This window comes from Perissodus microlepis, chromosome 18 (assembly GCF_051167445.1).
Source record: "Perissodus microlepis isolate ML-2025 ecotype Zambia chromosome 18, ASM5116744v1, whole genome shotgun sequence".
Lineage (NCBI taxonomy): Eukaryota > Metazoa > Chordata > Actinopteri > Cichliformes > Cichlidae > Perissodus > Perissodus microlepis.
This window is the reverse complement of record NC_140478.1, coordinates 1,731,956-1,752,585: the sequence shown is the minus strand read 5'-3', so window position 1 is coordinate 1,752,585 and position 20,630 is coordinate 1,731,956. Positions and strand designations below refer to the sequence as shown.

Sequence of the window (20,630 nt, the reverse complement as noted above, 5' to 3'; positions counted from 1 at the left end):
GTGGAATAATATGTGGGACACTTTACCAAGAGGCCTGAAAAATGCATCATGACTCTTTTTCCATGTTGGACAAAAAACAAGAAGGAGCCTGAAGCTCTCTGTTTGAGGCCCATACAGCATCATAGCAAACAGAAGGAGCTGTTGGAGACAGGGCACTGGAATGATGGTGCTGTCCTTTGGGAAAAACGGAAAGTTTAAAACAGATCCACTGCATTTTCCTGTTGAAAGGAGCCAGCTGAGGTGTTGGAGCACCTAAATGCCACCTGATACCTCCCTGAGGAAGTACTCCACGTGCATCCAACTGGGAGGAGTTGAAGAGACAGATGCACATTCCTTCTGCTCTTTAGGAAGCGGCCAGTGTGAAAGAGAAAGACCAACTACTCAGAGAAAAATGTAAATAAATGGAACACTGACCATCAATCGTCTCCGATTCCCATCAACGGGACTGAATATTTAATGTTACATTTTTGGCCTTCATGAAAACACTGTGCTTGTTACATCTTATTGGATCTCAAGTTTACAGCCTGGTGCAACAAAAACATTTGACTGTGCCTGACAGGATGGTCACTTAACATTTCCTTGTGCAATAATGCAATAACCTGGAGACATCAGGTGGAGTATCCTTAACGTGAATGTGAAAGAAGCTGGCGCTGCTGCGTTTGCGCCGCAGAGGGTCCACTGGTGACGTAATCTGCGCCGCTTCCACGTTTTGCCTGAAGAGGGAGGGGGAGAGAGGGAGGCCCTGCCGCTGTGTTTCCAGTACAGCAGTTGCACACCGCGCTGTTGCGGGAGTGTTTTGCCGTTTCTGCGGGGCTTCCTTCGGCGGTACAAACAGACATTTGTGCCGTAACAGGGATTCCACCGCAGTGCAGCTGGACAGCAGCACAGGTAGGAGGCGGGCTCACCGTGCCGATCCTCGCTAATAACAGCTTTGCTGCTTTAATCATTAATAATGAATCGTTTACAGGACATTGTGCCGCTATGAGCTGATCATAGGCGTACCCGCTGCTTTGCACTGACTACTGGAAATAGCACATCGTCCTTCTGCGTCTTTGTTTTGTAACCAAGAGGTCTGCAATCAGACAAAAAGCTCTTCGAGCAAAGTGCACTCAATTGTACTGCACGTGAAAACAAATTTAGCAGCTTTGCATGTTCAGCGACTTGTTCCAGCTCATCTCACGGATGGAGCCGGAGCTCAGGGATGCAGTGAACACCTGCAAACAGAGTCACCGGTCTGTGTTGTGGTAAAATACGCGTTAGCACCTGGAGTCTGATAACATCATGTGAAATATACTTTTATCATCAGGACTGTGTAAAACTCCTAATTTCTTTATATTTAACTAGGAAAATGTGGATACAGTGATTTACTGAAACATGTGCCAACACATAATGCAGCATATAAAGCAAAAAGTGAGTTTGTACAGTTTGAACCATATTAGCGGCTCATAGAAGTTTCTAGGCTTCTTAAACCATATTAACAGACGTGTCTGCCTTTTGTTCTGTTCTCTGTAGAGATGATCCCACATTATTGCAATGAAAAAGGCCAATGTCAAAGTCAAACTCTGAAAAAAGCCTGAAGAACTGTTGCTGAGCAAGTCTGTCTCTTTAGAAGTCACATATAAAGAAATCAGAGATGGTAGGAACAGCAACAGCACAGCAGAATGTTTGAATTCACATGTTAATGACAAATGTAACTTACTTGGAATAAAGAGTTTTTACTGCATTATCTAAACGACTAAATCGAAAAAGGACTTTTTAGGAACACTCGAGAAAATTAAGTAATCTAATTTGTGCCAACTTCCAGAGAAGAGCATTCCAAAGAAAGTTAACTTTAAACGAAGCAAAAGTGCCAATTTGTGCAGTAATATGAGACCAAAGGAATTCATATTTCTCGTAGATGTTGAATACACTGATCTGAGATACTGTGCATGCATGTCGTCAGATTTATTTGTTGTTGTTTTAACTAAACGGCATGCATCAACCATGTGTGTGTGCAGAATGGCGTCCCTCTCTGAGCAGCTGCAGGATGTGCGGAGTCAGGCTGAAGTGTGTCTGTATTCTGGGGGCAGAGTGGTGGATCTGCGGGCTGGGGTAGTGGCCATGGCTAATCTGCCCTTACCACCCTGCTCTAAATACCACCACATTGCTGCAGAAACGATGGTCATAGAGAACAGCTTTGGCAGAAACAGGAAGGAGGTGAGAAAGATCAAATGCATGTTTATTAGTCCCATCTGGAAATATGTCTAACCTCAATCCAGACTGAGACCAAGATTTTCAGGATTGTAGGCAATGTTCCCTCTAAGCTGCGCACGTGCGCAATTGCGCACTGCTGGCACGGTCTCTGCGCACAGAAAATCTGCGTTGCGCACAAAAAAAATCTAACCTGAATTGAAAAAATTAATACTTTAACAATTCTGTTTTGCAGTGTGAGTCAGTAAGTGACTGGCTGCTATGGGATTAGAACGATGCCACCTTATCCCGTAGTCCAGCCAATGATGCGATTCACATTCGCATATACGCAGCTAATCAACGTGGTTGACAGGCTATGACAGCGTCCTTATGTGCCGACACCAGTGTTTTAGTGAGCAAAGCGGCTGATGTGGAGTGAAGCCACGTTAATGACAACGTGTACAACCAGTGGAGATGTGAGCAGGACAACAACTGACGGAAAAAGTGTGGACTTTATACCAGTTTTTAAATTGTGTTGATAGACCACGTAAAACCAGAGTTATGATAAAAATATCTGCACTGTTCTTCCTGAATACTGTCGTTGTTTATATTTACTGCGGGATACACGGTAAAAATGGCGTTTTATAAGGAAAATGCGCGAAAGCCTGTGAACAAAAACAAAACACCCCCAGCCTTTCCTATTGGTCGAAAAAAGTACCATGTCGACTAATCAAAAAAATGATATGGCAACATGGCATCTAGTTGTTAAGAAACGGGGGGAAGTTTTAGGAGTGACGGCGTGTTTTGTGATGTGAGAGATTTGAGACGTTTAGCGCAAATCTTGTGTAGTTAGTGTGTAGTGTAGTCAATAGTTTTGTTGTGTGTCAGAACAATGAGGCGACTGCTGAATGTTACAGGTGTTACAGCAGTGATACATCTGCTGCTGTCAGGCCTGCAGGTATCAGGCTGTTGTTCTCCTTCATCTCATAGTGGACAGAAATTATTTTTTGGAGTGGCACAAATAATTTGTGTGGCATCAGATTTGCAGAACAGCTGATTGTTCTGTAAATAGTTTGAAATGTTTGTTTAAAAGCGCATTGGCTGCATTTAAAAAAAAAAATAGCTGCAAAAAACTTTGCAGCTACCAGACCACATACTCGTACTCATAATACAAGTCAGAGCTTTATATCTATCTATCTATCTATCTATCTATCTATCTATCTATCTATCTATCTATCTATATATATATATATATATATATATATATATATATATATATAAGAAGTTCAAGATATTTTTTTTACATTTTCATTGTAAGTGGGCTAAAGCAGTTAATTAAAAGTAGTCTAACAGAAATGTAAATGCTGTAATTTGATTATTTTAATAAACATGTAACTTGGATGGATTGGATGCTGGCGTGACCACAGTGCACACGTCTGCTGTCGCTCACAGTGGTCCAAGGGGCCGCTCAGGGAGTTTGTGTGTTCGCTCAGACACATTAAAAATTAGAGGGAACATTGATTGTAGGTAACATTTGGCTACATCTCACACTCTGTTGTTTGGATCATGACTTGATCCAAAGAATAGCAGATGGACAATACAATGAATGAAAAAGAATGTAACCAAGATGTTGCAATGGCCCAGGCCTCAGCCTGATTGATATGCTGTGGTAGGAGCTTAATAAAAGTTTTGAAAACCTCAGTGAAGGTTGAGGGGGACCAGAGTTCCCCCAACATGCTGTGAGAGCCTATATAAAGCCATGCACTTCAAATGATTGCTTTCAAAGAGGTTTATACAAGCTACTAGATCATCAGGTTTACTTCTTCACAAGGCCAGAGTCCCAAAAATGAATGTGTCAAAGGTGTCCTGAGATTGTCTATGATTGTATGATCCTGTTGGTTTAGTGATGTTCCAGCTCAGGAGCTGAGAGACATACAGACAGCTGAGTTTATGACCTGAACACTCTGAACACTCGACAAAGGCTTCTGGTTTTGACTTCTACTACTCCTATAGCACTTATGTAGCAAAACTGTCCGAGTGACGACGCTCAGTAGTGGTGATGCTGAGTACTGCAACGGCTTCCTACGTGAGTATAAATGTGACTGCGGCGGGTACACCGCCCCCCACACACAGGCAGTTAAAAATGTGATGTAAGGGTCGACAGGAAGATAGATGTTTGAATGTGTTCAGTGTTGTAGTATGTCACACCAGTACAACTGAAACAGTGTGGGTTCAGCTTAACTGTATTCTTCTATGACTGGATGTGTAAAGCACTTTGGGGTCCTTAGGGACGAGTAAAGCGCTGTACAAATACAGGCCATACTTCAGATTAAAATTGATGCCAAAATGTGTCTGCTTCCTTTGCAGACTCTTGGATCTCTTCAGCGCTTATCTACGGCACTTAACATCCTCGAAAAGTATGGCTGTAATCTGACAAATCCCAACAGGCCAAAGTACTGGAGGACTGTAAAACACAACAACCCAGTGTTCAGGGCCACAGTTGATGCTATCCAGGTAATGATAAAGTATTATCACTCACTGTCCCTCTTCCCCTCTGTTTTCCTGTTCCTTCATCTTTCTTTCTCCCTTTCCTATCCCGTCTGTAATAACTGAAAATAAAATAAAATAAAATAAAATAAATAATAACAACAAAGGCTGATCGAATGGACCAAAACGGCAAGGCTGTGCTGATCCACTTTGCAAAGTAAATCCGTTGGGTATCTTTGTTGGCTTTCAGACATTAATTCTGACGGCTAAGAAAGCAAACGGGACAGGCGAAAAAAAAAAAGGACAGGAATGAATGGAAAGGAATACAAAGAGAACATTGGCTGTCAGGCTGCTGTGTGAGACAGATACAGACATTTTTACCCCTCACATGTAAAAGGCTGACGGGGTGGCGAACGGTGTGGTTTCCCGAGTTTGTGAATTACGCTACGTTCACACTGCAGGCGAAAGCGCATCAAATCCGATTTTTTTGACCCTATGCGACCCATATCCGATCATGGTGTGACAGTGTGAACGGCACAAATCCGATATTTTCAAATCCGATCTGGGTCACTTTCGTATGTGGTACTGAATCCGATACATATCTGATGTTTTAGAAAGCGACTGCTGTTTGATGGTCATGTCGCATTAAATCTGTCTTTTACGTCACCGACACAAGACAGATGCCAATTATCAGCTCCGGAGAAGACATGGCGAACGCTTCCTGGCCATCCGGTGAAACTGTTTGGAAGACAACGTTGGAGAAACGTGAACATTTTCTTTGTACTGTATAATCTGCAGATTCTGACAGAAATCTGCAGCTATCCTTTGAAGCACCGCTCCTCTAAAACAGCAATAAGGATCATTATTAGGTTATTTACATTATTATGTAAATAACAAAATAACTTAAAGCAAAAATTGGGAAACGTGAAGTCTGAAGTCTTTATATTAAGGCCATCAGTCAAACAATGCTGTTTGCTCTGGGTCTAAACAGAGCGCGTTGTGTGTGACGTCTTCTTTTGCGCATGCGGCCGCTTTGAGCGTTCACACTAGAGCGCGTTTGCTGTCACATTTTATTTGTAGTGTGAACAAGCAGACAAAAAAATCGGATTTGATCAAAAAATCGGAATTGAGCATTAAGACCTGCAGAGTGAACGTAGCCTTAGTTTCAAATCAATACCATCAACAACAAGGTTGAATTACAATGGCCTCAGTTGCCAGGTTTAAAGGTCAGAGGTCAAGTTTTACTGAAAAGAGGAGTGAAAATTGGCTGTGGTGAAAAGCTGACAGATCGGTGGAGTAGTCCAGGGAGCATGTGAGAATTAGATGCAAATAATGAAGTGGGAAAGTGCCAAAGAAGCAAAACAACATAAAATGTTGATTATTATGTGACCGACAAAGCTTTAGCTTCACTCGATGACAGGAAACTTGAATGGATGCAACAAGAAACTTGCCAAAGTAGAGCACACACTCTCAATCACGGAGGGTCAAATAAGCGAGTATGAGACATATGAGTTACTCCAAAAGGAGAACGAAGAGTTAAGAGAAAATCTCCACAGATCAGCAAATACACAAAAAAAAAAGGAAGCAATTTCAACAATGACCAAGGAGATGAGAGTAATGAGCTTCTGAGGGCTGCAGGTGCACATTTTTCCTGATTCAACTGCTAAGACATCAAAAGCCAGTCTTTACCTCTCCTAGTTTCTTGTTGGTGTGTGTGGAGGAGGTGGTTGGACCCACCCACAGTGAAAGTCCACCACCACCACCAAAGATGATGGCAAAACAAGCATTTTTTAAGGTACAAAACCTCGTCAGCAGGCGCAGTTCCTTCCCCAATCACAGATTAATGGCAGCATCTCTTTCCTTCACCCTCCATCTGTCCTTACTCTTCTTCAATGTAGTGACAGTTCCCGTGCCAACAGACTGCTATGCTAGCTATAATCACCCAGCACGCTGTTCAGCTGTGTGTGTCTTAGTGTTCAAAATAATTTATGTTTCTATTATAATTGTGCCATGATGTTTGCCCTGATGAGACTAGTTAGTTGTGGACTCCTCTTTCTCTTGTTTTAATGTTTATGATTGATGTGATCATAGCTCTGTGTGAAAATGCCCGGTCCTACTGATGCAGACTAGTAGGAAGTGACAGAAATGTTCCAGTTACCACTGCTGGTACTAACCACTAACATTTCATTACCTTCTACCCTGTCTGTTATATTCCCAGGGAGGACGCGCTGTACTCTGTCTCTATGGTTACTCTAATCAGCAGCCAGATGGACTCAGTTTCCCTGATGATGTTACAGATCCTGATGTGGGCAGAGTTGCTGCAGTAACTCTGGAAGTGATGAGCCTGAGAATGGAACTAGAAATGCTTATCAAGGTTTGTGTAAACTTTCTGTATGCGTATTACTAGTTGTCCCTGTGCCAAGCCGACGTGAGTTTGCTGCAGAACCAAAGAGAGTTTTAAAAGGTTGGCTTTGACGAGATCTGTCAGTTCAATGTAGATCAGGTCATCCAGTAATTGGAAGGTTAGCGTTTCGATTACTGGCTGCTCCAGCCTGCATTAAGTTTCCTTGGGCAATGAACCCTCCTCAACCTATCACGGAGGCATTCACGGGAGTGTGAATATGTGTGAGTGTTAGATATAAAGTCTGAATGACAATGTTGTAAAAGGAGTGCTAAAGTACATTTGAAAGGCACCAAATATGAACCAGTTTACATTAGGGCCGCCACAAACGATTATTTTGATAGTCGACTAGTCACCGATTATTTTTGCGATTAGTCGACTAATCAGATCATCATCCGTTGGACGTAAAACGTACAGCTTATTGCACCAGCAGCATCTGCTCTTATATAACTATCATTAGCTTACAGCTTTAAGTGTTTAAGGTATGTGCTAACTAAAAATAAAGACAAGGTGATAGTTTATTAAATTTTAATGAAATTTGCAGATTGTTTCAGTGAAGTTTAATAAACTCCTTGCTATCTAAAATATAACAGGACACCGGAGTAAATTCTCGAGCAGCTCACACTTCTGATAATCAGCTGTCTGCTTGACGTTTATTCAGCTGTGTAAAAACTATAACTTTAATCTCAGCCAAACCGATTTACTCAGGAACAAATAAAATACTAAAAAAGCCAAACAATAACATTTTTAAGTTATCTAAGTGACTTACCGTATTTTCACGACCATAAGACGCACCGTACTAAAAGGCGCAGTCTCAGTTATGTGTGCCATAACTGTATTTAACACACACATAAGGCGCACCTGATTATAGGGCGCGGGTTTTATATACAATCTACGCCCACACTTCCCCCTTTAACATTCTCATTGTCCTTACAACAACAACACACACAAGCATACAAGTGTGCGTATTTAAAAATAGAGCGGGAGCAAAACTGAGTTTGGTATTCACATTTTTATTACCGGTAATCGTCATCAATCAAACCCATCGAAGTCCTCATCCTCTGTTTCTGAATTGAACAGCTGCACTAAATCTCCATCAAACATTCCAGGTTCACTTTCTTCACCGTCAGAGTCACTTTCCGTGCCGTGTGGCTCCTCGGAAATGATGCCGGCTTTTGTTAAAGCTCGAACAACAGTGCCAGCAGACATGTTAGCCCAAGCATCTACAATCCATTCGCAAATTGTGGCGTAACTCGCCCGGCGCTGCCTTCCACTCTTAGTGAAACTGTGGTCTCCATCGGTCATCCATCGCTCCCACGCCGCTCGCAGCCTTACTTTGAACGGCCGGTTCACACCAATGTCCAGCGGTTGGAGTTCCTTTGTCAGGCCTCCTGAATGACAGCAAGCTCACAGTTCATTTGCTTCACTTGTTTTTTCACATCGGCTGTGAGATGGGCACACATAGAGTCACAGATCAACAGCGATGGTGATGCGTGGAAAAAACCACCTGGTCTCCTTACACACACCTCCCTCAGCCACTCTTTCATCATTTCCTCATCCATCCAGCCCTTTTCATTTGCCTTAATGATGATTCCTGCTGGAAACTTCTCTTTAGGCAAAGTCTTTCTCTTACAAATCACCATAGGCGGCAGTTTCTGTCCATTAGCATGGCAGCCAAGCACAACAGTAAAAGAAGACTTTTCGTGCCCCGTTGTGCAGATCGCTACCGTGCTGGTCCCCTTCTTCTCCACAGTGTGACTCACTGGGATGTCGAAAGTGAGCGGCACCTCGTCCATGTCAGTGATGTGGCTGGGCTGGATGTGTTTGTCGGCGATGTGTTTGCTGCAGTAGGAGCGGAGGATGGCCAGCTTTTCATTATAATCCGCTGGAAGTTGCTGCGCTACCGTAGTCCTGGTCCGGATGGAAAAATGGCACCGTTTCATGAAACGAAAGCACCAAGACGGACCTCCTTGGAAATGTTCAATTTTCATTTCTTCTGCTAGCGAAACTGCTTTTAGTCAAATGGTGACCGTTGAAACGCTTCTCCCACTCGTTCTTTGCTCGATGATCCACTGCTCGAGTCTTTCCTCCAACTCGGGCCACCTCGCCTTATGTCCGCGGAAACTCAGCTGCGTCTTCTTGACCTGTCGGAGCTCGTTTTCCAGCTTCCTCCACTTGCGAACCATCGATTCATTAATCTTAAATTCTCTCGCGGCTGCTCGATTTCCATGTTCCTCCGCGTAGCTGATGGCCTTCAGTTTAAACTGTGCTTCATAAGTGTGTCTCTTTGCCATTTTCAGGGTTGTTAAAACAACGATGTTCTGCATAACGCACATACCTGTTCTTTTATATACAATCAACGCCCACACTTCCCCCTTTAGCGTTCTCATGGTGTTCTCTACTACGTCCTCCTTACAACAACAACACACACAGGGCGCACTGCACTATAGGGCGCGCCGCACTTTTTGAAGAAAATCTAAGACTTTTATGTGCGCCTTATAGTCGTGAAAATATGGTATATATCATGTTTAACCTGAGTAACGAAAGACGGCGGTGGGTTTGAAAACGATTTGCCGGGAGTCCGGTGTTCTCACCGGCTCTAGTGAGCCTTGCCCCCGGCTAGCTATCGAGCTAGTGGGTAACAGACGTCTCCGAAAACGTCGGATTTTCTTGTTTTTGGTCAGTGTGAACTCTTTGCTTTTTCCCTGGGGAAACAGTGAGTGTTCCTAAATATCGGGAAAAGTTGAATGTTGTATATGAATCTGTACTGGGTTTATAATATGAAAACCTTTATAAATTCTACATTTATAAAACATTTATAAATTCTGCATTAATTGCATGTCAAGTGAAGTATTTTAAGCCCTTTTTCCCAATTTTTTTCAAACGTCATACTCCACATGTGTAATAAGGGGGCCAATAATGGATCATAGAATCATGCTTAGGTATCAAGTTTCTATGTGGATAAATAGTTTGTGGTGGTCAACAAATTCTAATGCAGTCAAATATTGTCATTGTGATAGAAAGTGGAAAAACTATGTTCATTATTTGAGGTAACAACAACAAAAACAAATTCCAGTTTTCGTGTCCTGCAAGAATAATAATGTCACAAGACACTGAATAGAACTCAAACCAATGCCACTGCCAGCACTCTCCGAAATCACTCCATCATCAAAACCCTAAATCCTGGAAAGCAAGTCTTGTTCTGATGTTAAGTGTTGCGTGACATATTCAAAGAGCTTTTTGATCTCGTACTGAGCTACACCCTCAAAAAGATCATGCATTATATCAAATAAGTCGGAATTACAAACATGGAAATACTTAAGTGTGAATGTTTTTTCAAACCATATAAAAACTTCAATTGTGGGTTTTCCTGGAGAGACTGGCAATGCAGGATCATCCTCACTGTATACGGTTTAAGAATCACTCTTCTCAGTTAAACAAAGGCAACAGAAATGACGTCTCCTGAATGACTCGTTCAAGCCAAGAAGTTTGTGTATCCCTAGATTATCTCCAGTGATCTGTGAGATTGTACCATAGAACTGCTCCCCAGATAATGGAAGACTTAGCCCTTAGCTTTCCAGTGTTTATATCATTGATCAATGGTTCCAGTACAACATAAAAACCGTACTTGTGGAGATCTCACCTGTGAAAAAGTGATCCCAAATGAATGTTATTCAAAACCAAATTAAATTTTGGAGGCAAGTGTCTTACAGCAGAATAAACTCGGCCAAATTTGTGAATTCAACGTCTGGAGCCGAGGGGATTGGCTCTTTCAAATGTTCAACTCTTAGATGTGAAGTTGACTTCTGACTGTTGGGATACAGACACATGAAACAGGTCACATACTTATAACTTCTCACTCACTGCAGGGCTCGTAAAATATCAAAATCCCTGGTAGCCCTTCGGGCATGCACTATTCAGTTTTTGGTAGCCAAAATAAATTTAAGTAGCCCGAATTAAAAAAAAGAGGACAATTTTTTGATTGATGTTTTGTTTTGTTTACAATATTATACATTAAAGTATAATATTGTAAAGGAAACAAAACACCAATCAAAAAATAGTTAAAACCACAAATTACAACAACTGTATAAAAATTACACTCATCAACTCAAATATTTGGTTCTAATTGAAATTTCTATGAACTTGTAAGAACTGTGTAGAACATGAATCAGTCTGTGTTTATTGTTTATTGTTTATTTTTACTATGTTTTTTGCAATTGTTTTTTGTTCTGGGAAAGATACTGCAGACTGAGCAATAATGCATTTCTTGTATTTCTCATGGGCTCTGATGGTGTCTTTCTTAAAATTACTGGTCCCGGTAACAAAGCCGCTTGTTGACTCAGAAATGGAGGGAAACTCATGACACACCTGGCAGAACATCATGTTATTTAGCTCGTCATATTCCAACCACAGAAATTCTTTTGTCCATGAAACAAAAAAAGCTGCGCTTTCTTTTTGCCTCATAGTCTGATTTGTCATAAGTTTTCTGTTTTGTGGTAAGCTTTTCTTTGGCTGTCACTTCTTCACCCTGACCTGTCTCATTTGGCTCTGCAGAACTAAAATACCTTCGTAAATTCATCTGCTTTTACACACGTACTTACATAACAGTCAGCAATTCTCTGCGCAATGAACCTCTATGACATGTTTAAGCTTGCTGCGGGAGATTTCACTTGTCACGTTTGAATAGTAAGCTAACGATTGATAAGACGATGTCAGAGGAATTGGTGCGCAATTGATCTGTGACTTACCAATCAGTGCTGCCGCTCTCTATACACAGTTCGCCCGATCGCAAAGTGACAGTGAAAGCAAAAAACAAGCGCAAATTCAAACGTGATTTCAATATGTCACATATTGACAGTGGCTCATCAATGTCAATGACATAATTACCCAGCTACATTTGCGAAAGAATGCAAAAGCATTGACATATATTTTTCCTTCCTATGATAGCCCGACGGGCAGGGCAGAGATGGATTTTGGTAGCCCGACTGGAAAAATCGCTAGACCCGAGACGTTGGGTCTGCACTGAGTATGAGTGCTTCTGGCTGCTTCAGCAGTCTGGCTCTAACCCTCAAACTCTGGTTGTCTCCCTCATTTTCTCAGACTGTTGTCTGCAGGAATGTGTAAAAATTCAGCAACGTAGCATCAGAAGACAAACTGAACACAAAATGGGTTTTGAAAAGTTCCTCAAAAGCCCCAGGGGATGGTTTGTCTTGCGTGGGATGAGATGCTTATCCACGGTGATATAGCAACTGTTATCTTGCTCTTCTGATGGCCAACAGCGAGGAGGTACAGTAGCCGACCCTGCTGGTTACGGAGATGTTCCTCCAAACTTCAACACAACTAGGGTTGTGATAAGGAAACTCTACGTCAGACATCAGAATAACCTGCAGCCAGAGTAAAGTATTTCATGTTATTATTTATATTTCAATTCAATTTTATTTATACAGCACCAAATCACAACACAGCAGTCGCCTCAAGGCCTTATATTGTAAGTTAGACCCTACAATATACACTGACTGGCCCCCCAAAAAGCTGCCACCTGGATTTAACTAAGCAAATAGGTATGAGCCTCTTACTGGACAATTACTGCGTGGGTGATTATCTTTCAGTTGGCAACAAGTTATTTAACCCTAACTGATGCAATGAGTTGCTTCTCATTTCATAAACAACTATGTGGAAAGACACATCTTGTGGTCGTGGAAAAGATGATTGTGTGTTTAAAAAGGGTCAAATCATTGGCATGCATCAAGCATAGAAAGCATCTAAGGAGATTGCAGAAACTACTGCAATTGGGTTAAGAACTGTCCAACGCATTATAAAAAAGTGGAAGGATAGTGGGGACCCATCGTCTTAGAAGAAGAAATGTGGCCGGAAAAAAATCCTGAATGATCATGATCACTTAAACGTTTGGTGAAGTCAAATCAAAGAAAAAAACAACAGTAGAACTCAGGTCTATGATTAATAGTGAAAGTAAGAACATTTCCACACGCACAATGCGAAGGGAACTCAAGGGATTGGGACTGAACAGCTGTGTAGCTGTAGGAAAAGTACTAATCAGTGAGGCAAACCGGAAAAAAAGGCTTCACTTTGCTAGGGGGCATAAAGGTTGGACTCTGGAGCAATGGAAGAAGGTTATATGGTCTGATGAGTCCAGATTTACCTTGTTTCAGAGTGATGGACACATCAGGGTAAGAAGAGAGGCAGATGAAGTGATGCACCCATCATGCCTGGTGCCTACTGTACAAGCCTTTGGGGGCAGTGCTATGATCGGGGTCTGGTTGGTCAGGTCGAGGTTCACCAACAGTATGTGCTCCAAGAATGAGGTCAGCTGACTACCTGAATATACTGACTATACTATACTCTTTCCTGATGGCACGGGCATATTCCAAGATGACAATGCCAGGATTCATCGGGCTCAAATTGTGAAAGATGGTTCTGGGAGCATGAGACATTATTTTCACACATGGATTGGCCACCACAGAATCCAGACCTTTACCCCATTGAGAATCTTTGGGATGTGCTGGAGAAGGCTTTGCGCAGCAGTCAGACTCTATCATCCTCAAAGCAAGTTCTTGGTGAAAAATTATAGATGGAAATAAATCTTGTAACAGTGCAGAAGCTTATGGAGACAATGCCATAGCGAATGCGTGCCGTAATCACAGCTAAAGGCGGTCCAACGAAATATTAGAGTTTGTGACCTTTTTTTGATGGTGACTTTTTTTTTGGCCAGGCAGTGTATATAGCTATGAAGATGACGTAACAAATTATTATAACCACCTTAATATTTGAATTACCTTATAAAAGAGCAGAAGTATATCCATCAATCTTGGCATCACATTTACCAGCAACAGCAAGGAGGCTATTCTGTGGTCACTGGCTCATGACTAAGAGTGATGCGATTAACTGGAAACTCTTGTTATAGTTATGCCAAAAGTCAGTTCAATCTTTCAGAGATGCACAAATCAAACAAATTAAATTGAGGGGAAAAAACAGTGTTCTCATTTCCTATTAATCATATAGTAAAAATCATGAATGAAGCAACTGCACCCAGAATTATGGCAAACGCTTCAAAACAAGAAAAAGAAACATAACTTAGTTATGAAATGAACCGCTCAACTCCTTTTATGATGTTTGGTTTGAGGAACACGAGTCAATTATGATGCAGCGTGGAGAGTGGCTCGTCATCAGATAGGAGAATGAATGGTCCATCTTTGGGAGAGAATATATTAACAGGACATACTTTCAAACGTCAAGCTATTTCAAACATATATATATGTATATGTATATATGTGTGTGTATGTGTGTGTGTATACACACACTCATACACAGACTACTGTACATGGACTGTAGTTTTTTCATTAATTATGACTTGTCTGGTTTGGTCTCAGGAGGCTCATCCCCATCCTGAATTCTATGAGAGAATCATTCCTACACTCAGACACAAGGTGAGTCTCTTCTCTTACATTTAAGTGGTTAAACTGGTGGCTCTCAAACTGCGGGAAATAAAACCGGTGTCATCAAAAAGAGCTCGCTACTGTGCTGACCACAGTTACGCTGAAATGAAAGCTTAATAATTCGGATTCAAACAAGCAGTGATCAAAAATTATATATGCCAAGAAAGCACGAGGCATGTCATTTGGAGCAGGTCATGACTGGGATCATACCATTATGTGAAAGAAGGAAGGTGTCAGGCTAGTGCTGTGTATGGGCAGGATGTGGACTCAAATACAGGAGTTAACTGAAAGCCCAGCTTTATTTGCTGGAACACTCTTTGTTAGAAGTAAACTTTACAAAAAACAAACGAAGAACCTCAAACACAAACTAAAACTAACTAGACTCAGGAAACTAGAACTAGGAAGCATAGACTAGGAGAGCAGAACTGGGAACTAGAACTTCACCAGAACATGGAGGATGAGACACGGCACGGAGAAGGTGTGGATGACGTTGACGATGTGACACAGACAGAGAGAACCACATGGTTTAAATACAGACGGACAACAAGAGGATGGGGAACAGGTGATAACACAGCAGGTACAAATCAAAGCTAACGAGACACAGGAAGCAACGCAGACTCAACTCAAGACACGTAAGACTAACACAAAGACATCAGACATGGCAACAGGGAGGGAACACAGACGTGGGACCAGGGCAGGCACAGAGACACAGAACCAAAGGCGCTCAAAATACAAAACAGAAACCAAACCCTAAGAACAAGAAAACCTTAAGAATTAACCTGAAACATAAGATAATAATAATCAAAACCAAAACCACTGAGTCAACAGACTCAGGACTATGATAGAAGGAAGGCAAAAGCTGTAATGATCCACTTGGGAAAATACATTTTTCGGGCATTTTTCTTGGCCTTCACACAATATTTCTGATTGCTATAGATCATACATATATACAGCACAGGCACTCTCACAACTCTTAAAGCTGATGCACGGTCATTAGCTAAGAAGCTGTTTTCTAGCTTTTCACTGTAACTCCTTTAGTTACCCTGATCTCCTTGCTCAGCTTGTTTCTGGACCTCTGGTTTCTGGTCCCCTCAGATTAGTCATTAGTTTCACTCTTGCCTTTAAATGCTGACTTACACTCTTCAAATAAACCTTCAAATAAACTTTACGAATATTTTGACTGACTTGGGTATGTTGAACCTTAATACCTTCTCCTGTAACCAGGTTTTGATCAATTATTAAATTGTTTACAAATGGAAACAGAGTGACCTAATGTTTATAGTCCACAATTAATAATTATTTTTGCTCTTTTGTGGTTTTGAAACAGTTGGCTTTTTTGGCTTTCTCAAGTGGAGATTTTCAGCTTCGATAGTGTTCGGTATGAGAATTAGCATTAGAATTAGCCAGGGCAGGGACTTGCTGCCCCAAATGAGAGAGTTTAGGCATCTTGGGGTCTTGTCTTGAAGGTTCTCAGTCATCCAGGTCATCGTAGTATGTTGGAAAGAAATGCGTCTGGACTTCGTTAAGTGCCTTGAAGATGTTTCACCTCTCATCAAGAAGCTTCTTCAGTTCTAAGAGCATTTGGTGGAAAGTCCCAGATTTTTAAGACCTATTGGGAGTATCCCTAAGAGGGTCGAGGACCCCCATTGTTCTTCTGCCTAATCACACGAGCCAAGGTGTGAAAATGGGTGTCTGTTAACTCCTGCATTTTAACCAAGGTTTCAGGTGAACCCATTGTGAGACCCTGCCCCACCCTATTGTGGTACTGAGATGAAATGGCCCAAGATGTGACTGGGCTATAATCCAAAATGACAGACAGTTGGTGTCGTAAGCCTCTGTTCAAAGATGAACGACCATCATTAGGCAGAGGAACAATACGGGATCCACGGCCCTCTTAGAGACACTCCCAGTAGGGCTAAAACTCTGTGACTCTCCGCCAACTCCTCTTAGAACTGAAGAAGCTTCTCAGATGAGAGCTGAAACAGCTGCAAGAAACTTCCAGACGCTTTTCTTCCCAAGCTCCCTAGACAATCTTGGGGTCTTGTTCACAAGTGAGGGGAGGAATTCTGTCCATACATCCACAGTTTAAATAGAGACTTTCAGATTTCCAGCTTTATTGGCCTCCTCTTATTATCTACATACGTTGTCTTTATGATTGCATTTTTAATGAAGCCATGTTGATACTAATATACTATCAGACAGAGTGAACCATCTCTAGTTTTAAAGCCAGCGTTCAGCCACTTTTCTCTTTTCTTAGGATGTGGGACTCAACACTGATGCTGTGATCTCGTCATGCCATGCAGACAGCCAGACCAAGTCTCTAGCTTTTTCCCTATACCGTCGATCCTCCAGGGAGAGCAACCGTAGCCACTCGCTCTCTGCCAACAACCAAAGCCTCAGGTCCATTCAGGTCTTTTCCACCTTCTCAAGCAAACATCCAGGTTAGCTGAGAAATTGATGTCTGACTTCCTCAGTCTTGATGCTAAAGACACTCAACTTCCATCAATGTGTCATCATAATGTGGATGTGAGTGTGTGACATATGAATGTGGAAATATAGCTTCAGTCTGTGGGACTAGAAAAGCAGTCCATTTACCCTGAAGGCCAGATGTGCGAATTGAGCCTCAACTTCTGGAAGGAAAGATTCCAATTATTATGAATTTTTATGTTGTGTTTTTACACTTTCTAAGTCTAGATTTAACAGTGTATTATGTGCTACATTGCAAAACAACGATGAATTTTTGCTGTGAGTGGGTACAAATTATAGCAGAAAGCAGTGTTGTGTCGTTGTTTTGTTTCACAGAGAACTGCGCTATTTGTGGAATATTTCGCATCTCAGCCCACTGCCTCACCTGCCTCCAGGGGCTGTGCTCAGACTGTGACAGAGTGTATCACTCCTACCCTGAGAGAGCCAACCACCATCGAACAGCTGTCACGTCATCAACTTCATCCAAAAACAGGAGCAATGAAGGGTCAGGGTAAGCAGTTCTTGGCAAAATGTACTTTGTCTTACAAGGGTGCAGTAATCCTCAGAATTTACAACTATATATGTGTGTGTGTGTGTGTGTGTGTATATACATACATACATATATATATATATATATATATATATATATATATATATATACATACATACATACATAGATACATATATATATACGACTATTGCTGGTTTAACTTTTTTCATCTTAAACTAGATCTTTTTACTTTTCAAGTTCTTCCACCTGGCGTTGCCTTCACTGCACTAAAGTCAACTCTATCCAGGATGTGCTCTGTGACGAGTGTGAGCAGCCTCGCTTGGAACCCCTCGGCTCTAAAGAAGAGGAATGTCAGCCTGCTACTATCATCGGTCTGTTATCCTTTGGTGTATCTCAGGCTCTAGCAATCGCATGTTGTTATGTCTTTTATTTTTCTGGGTTTTTTTCCTCAACATAGAAACTGATGGCTGGCACAGTGCTGCACTGTTTCCAAATGACATGGAGCTTCTTGGTTTGAACCATAGCCCGGCCAATAGTCAATATATTAGTAACTGCATAGAGGAAACCTCCTTCAACCATGTTACCAGTGTTATTATAACATAGTTTGTCCACCAGGGTGCGCTCTGCAGCCTCCCTGCTGGCAGTTCTGATCCGAGTTGTCGGGCAGAAAATAAACAAGTAATCTACGACTTGTTGAAGCAGGAAAACGCCATTATTATTATTATACTACGTTGTCATTATCTTAGTTAGTATTCATAAAGAACATAAAATATTCATAAAAACTACACATAAGATCTACATGTACATCTGTTTATGTTTAGTGTGTATTAAAAACGTCCATTATTTAATTTGTCGTGATTTTTTCTTTGTAACAAATTCTCACAAAGGCTTCTGTAAGAATTTTGTTGTAAAGCTCAGTTTGAGTAATAACGTGATGTGCGTGTTTGTCGCTGTTTTTTAGAGTGGCAGTGTAAGAGCTGCACTATGGTGAATGCAGCCAGTAGTATTCTGTGTGAGGTTTGTGAACGACCTCGTTTGGCGACGCGACCTCCAGTGACCCCGTCGCACCCACCCATAACCCCACCCAGACCACCAGCACCAGTATTGGGGATGCCCGGTGACCCTGACAGTCAGGTTAGGTGTGTGAGTGTGGTCACATTTCTGCGCTTGTCCTGCTAGCTATCTGTTGCTAATAACATTTCATTGCAGCGATTAGAGCATGCTGTAATTATTAAAGGTACTGCGCTGCAGTGGTTTAAGTCATATCTGTTTAATGATTCATTTTTTTTATAGTGCCAAATCACAACAGCAGTTGCCTAGAGGCACTTTATGTTGGCCAAGACCCTACAATAATAGAAAGAAAGCCAGAAAAATCACATGACATGATGAGGACTCCAATTTATTCATCAAATATCAAATCACCAACCTTGCGATCAGTAGATGACCTGCTGTACCTCCTGAGCTACAGCCACCCCAGTATGCCAGTATGAAGTGCCACATGCTCATACTGTAGACATGAGCTTCCCTACTGGGGCCCCACCCAGGCCCCATAGTGGGGCTTCCAGGCAGGCCCCACATTTCATGCCTGTACCGAGACCCGCACGACAGTACAATAATTTACATGTACAGAGGTGAGTGATCACTGTCAGGTTTACGGTTTTAATTTTGAGGCTTTAATAGTGTGAGTTAGATATGATTATCATTCCTGATCATAACTCTTCATCAGCCGTTTAATGCTGTGGCTGTTCACCGCATACATGCCAACCCTCCCGATTTTTCTGGGAGAATCCTGAATATCAGTGCCCCTCCCAAAAATTTCCCGGAGCCACCATTCCTCCCGATTTTCCACCGGGACAAGAAAATTAAAAAACCATATCCCAGATTTCATAGTGCAGTCCAGCCAATTCCAATTCCGATTTCCAACAATGGCGGCAGCTACTTAGTTTCAATATTACTCTTGTTACTCTTTCTGGGTCGTAAAATAAACTTTTAACATATTTTCAGGCGTGAATGTAGCTGTGTAAACTTCAAATATCTGAGCACATCGTTTTCAGACCCCCCGCGGTCTACTCAGGTTAAACATGATATATAAGTCACTTAAGATAACTTAAAAAGTATTTTTAATTTATTTAAGTTATTTTCTCCGATAAATAAACACTGTAAAATTCATGTTTTTTATATATATATACGCCCATATACGCTCCCCTCCCCAGCGTCTCCCTAATTCTGAGGTTTCAAGGTTGGCAAGTATGGTTCACCGTGGTTAGTGACTCTCTTTCTGTAACTCTGCTCCAGTGGGTGTGTCAGTTCTGCACATATCTGAACTACTCTCCGGCTATGGTGTGTGAGATGTGTGACCTGGCTCGCCCAGAGCCTGCACCGCTGCCAGTGAAGCTCCGCCCTCCCTCTCCTGTTAGACGTGTCCCTGCTCTGCCGATCAAACCGAAGGAACCTGCTCCTGAAGATCTGGACTCCTGGAGGCAGAATTTGATAAAGGAGGAGGGGCTAAAGCTGATTCAACTAATCAGAGCAAGTCACCGTACTGTCATTATATCTGCATACAGAATTTTTTTCATGTCTTAACACAAGTTCATTTGTTCTTCATATCTGTGTCAGCATGGGGAGAAGAAAGGAGTGAGTCCAGAGGAAGTATACACAAGCATGAGGGTAGCTGGGGACAGCAACATCCTGCCCTGCAAGTGGTTAAAGACTGAACTTCCCCTGCTGTTAGACCAGATCAGGATGTTGGTGGCGACATCCTCCCTTCAGGCATTTTCTGATAAGACCCCAACTGAAGACAAAGTCAGTAACCTCCTGTTAAACCTGACAAATCACTCTGACTATAGTTCAGTGTTTTCTGAAAGTGAAACTGTCCTGCTACACAGAATAACATAACACAGGATCTCACCAAGGAGGCTGGCAAAGTGGTAGATCTTGCAGAAACAGAAAGTGTGACCCAGCTTTCCAGAGCAGAAGCCAAACAAGCCTGGCTTACAGCAGGGGGTGACACAGAGAGAGCTGCCAGACAAGCTCTGAGAGACAGACTCGCCAAGGTGATGTTTGGTCAAACGTTTAGCATTGTTCCCTAATATTTCATGACTCCACCCTCTGTGTAGACATTCAATTATATTTCTTCATTCTA

General features: G+C 41.9%; 1 protein-coding gene across 2 annotated transcripts in view; it reads left to right on the top strand.

The window, feature by feature from the left end:
* The first annotated feature begins 703 nt into the window (after positions 1 to 703).
* Positions 704 to 20,630, top strand: part of rnf31 (ring finger protein 31) — a 42,768-nt gene continuing 22,841 nt past the window's right edge. Inside the window, exons 1-12 of one of the 2 annotated variants that reach the window (XR_014797486.1) lie at positions 704 to 888; positions 1,998 to 2,196; positions 4,537 to 4,683; positions 6,875 to 7,030; positions 14,446 to 14,502; positions 16,769 to 16,952; positions 17,314 to 17,488; positions 17,726 to 17,859; positions 18,450 to 18,622; positions 19,784 to 20,017; positions 20,105 to 20,290; positions 20,374 to 20,541. Coding sequence is in view for 1 of the 2 variants with exons in the window: in XM_084911253.1 (XP_084767379.1) it covers positions 1,999 to 2,196; positions 4,537 to 4,683; positions 6,875 to 7,030; positions 14,446 to 14,502; positions 16,769 to 16,952; positions 17,314 to 17,488; positions 17,726 to 17,859; positions 18,450 to 18,622; positions 19,784 to 20,017; positions 20,105 to 20,290; positions 20,374 to 20,541 (1,812 nt within the window). In the remaining variant the exon portion in view is untranslated. The remainder of the gene's footprint in view (positions 889 to 1,997; positions 2,197 to 4,536; positions 4,684 to 6,874; positions 7,031 to 14,445; positions 14,503 to 16,768; positions 16,953 to 17,313; positions 17,489 to 17,725; positions 17,860 to 18,449; positions 18,623 to 19,783; positions 20,018 to 20,104; positions 20,291 to 20,373; positions 20,542 to 20,630) is intronic. The other variant, XM_084911253.1, reaches the window with a different exon arrangement.